The sequence below is a fragment of the Phytophthora infestans genome, genomic scaffold (genome assembly GCF_000142945.1).
Source record: "Phytophthora infestans T30-4 supercont1.123 genomic scaffold, whole genome shotgun sequence".
Lineage (NCBI taxonomy): Eukaryota > Oomycota > Peronosporomycetes > Peronosporales > Peronosporaceae > Phytophthora > Phytophthora infestans.
Window position 1 is genome coordinate 76,368 of NW_003303636.1, and position 843 is coordinate 77,210.

Genomic DNA, 843 nt, shown 5'->3' on the forward strand with positions numbered 1-843 from the left:
CCTCCCTCGTTAGTTTCTCCCGGTGTTGAGGACGCTAATCATGTATACATGTCGGGAGCATAGACATTTAATGCAGGCACAGCAGCAAAAGCGCAAACTTGTTTGCGTTGCTTTCTTCATTTCGATGCAATTCTTTATACAAACTGTGTCGCTCATAAATACATGATAGTCAAGATTCCGGCAACATTTATGATCGCCGCTCGCTGCAATACAAAAAAGTACTTTGAAAGTGAGGTAAGTAAGTATCGAAGAAGGTAAAATTTAAAACCTATGCAGTCTCCACAACCCGTTGTGTGGTGTCAAGGCTCATATGCTGATAGTGTTGCACCGCAACTTTGCGGTTAAATATGTACGCGCTCAGCGGATACGCAGCGACGTAGTGGCTTTGGCCTGCGCGGCGAGAGCTTCTGGACGCTCGCGCTTCGTGGCAGCCTGTCGGAGTCGGTGCGCCACTGCAAGCGACGTTGGGCGTGCGCTCGGGTCTGGCAACAAACAGTCCTGCGCCAGCTTTTTAATAACCTCCGGACACGTAACGCGGAACGTAGGCTTCCAACCTTCGGCTGCAATCTTGTGGACAATTATGTTCTCGTTCATCAAGCGCGAGTCGCTGTCTTCACTGCTTCCTTCGCCAGCGCTGGTGTGGGACCGTGCTGTCAGTTTCTCTCGCTCAGTGAACGGCAAGTCGCACGTGTCGATCTCTGATAAAACAACGCCAAAAGCATACACATCCGAGGCCACAGACGACTGATCCCCACTCGCCAACAGCTCTGGAGCCATCCAGCGTCCTGTACCACGTGCTCGAGGACCACAACGAGACGATTTGTCGGTATTACCGGTAGTGGG

At 51.5% G+C, this 843-nt stretch overlaps 1 protein-coding gene across 1 annotated transcript; it reads right to left on the reverse strand.

The window, feature by feature from the left end:
- Nucleotides 1-357: 357 nt before the first annotated feature.
- On the reverse strand, nt 358-777 carry PITG_20007 (protein kinase; the record flags this gene model as incomplete). Its single annotated transcript, XM_002895900.1, has 1 exon — nt 358-777. The coding sequence occupies one exon, from the start codon at nt 775-777 to the stop codon at nt 358-360; it is 420 nt and encodes a 139-aa protein (XP_002895946.1).
- Between the last annotated feature and the right edge of the window lie 66 nt (nt 778-843).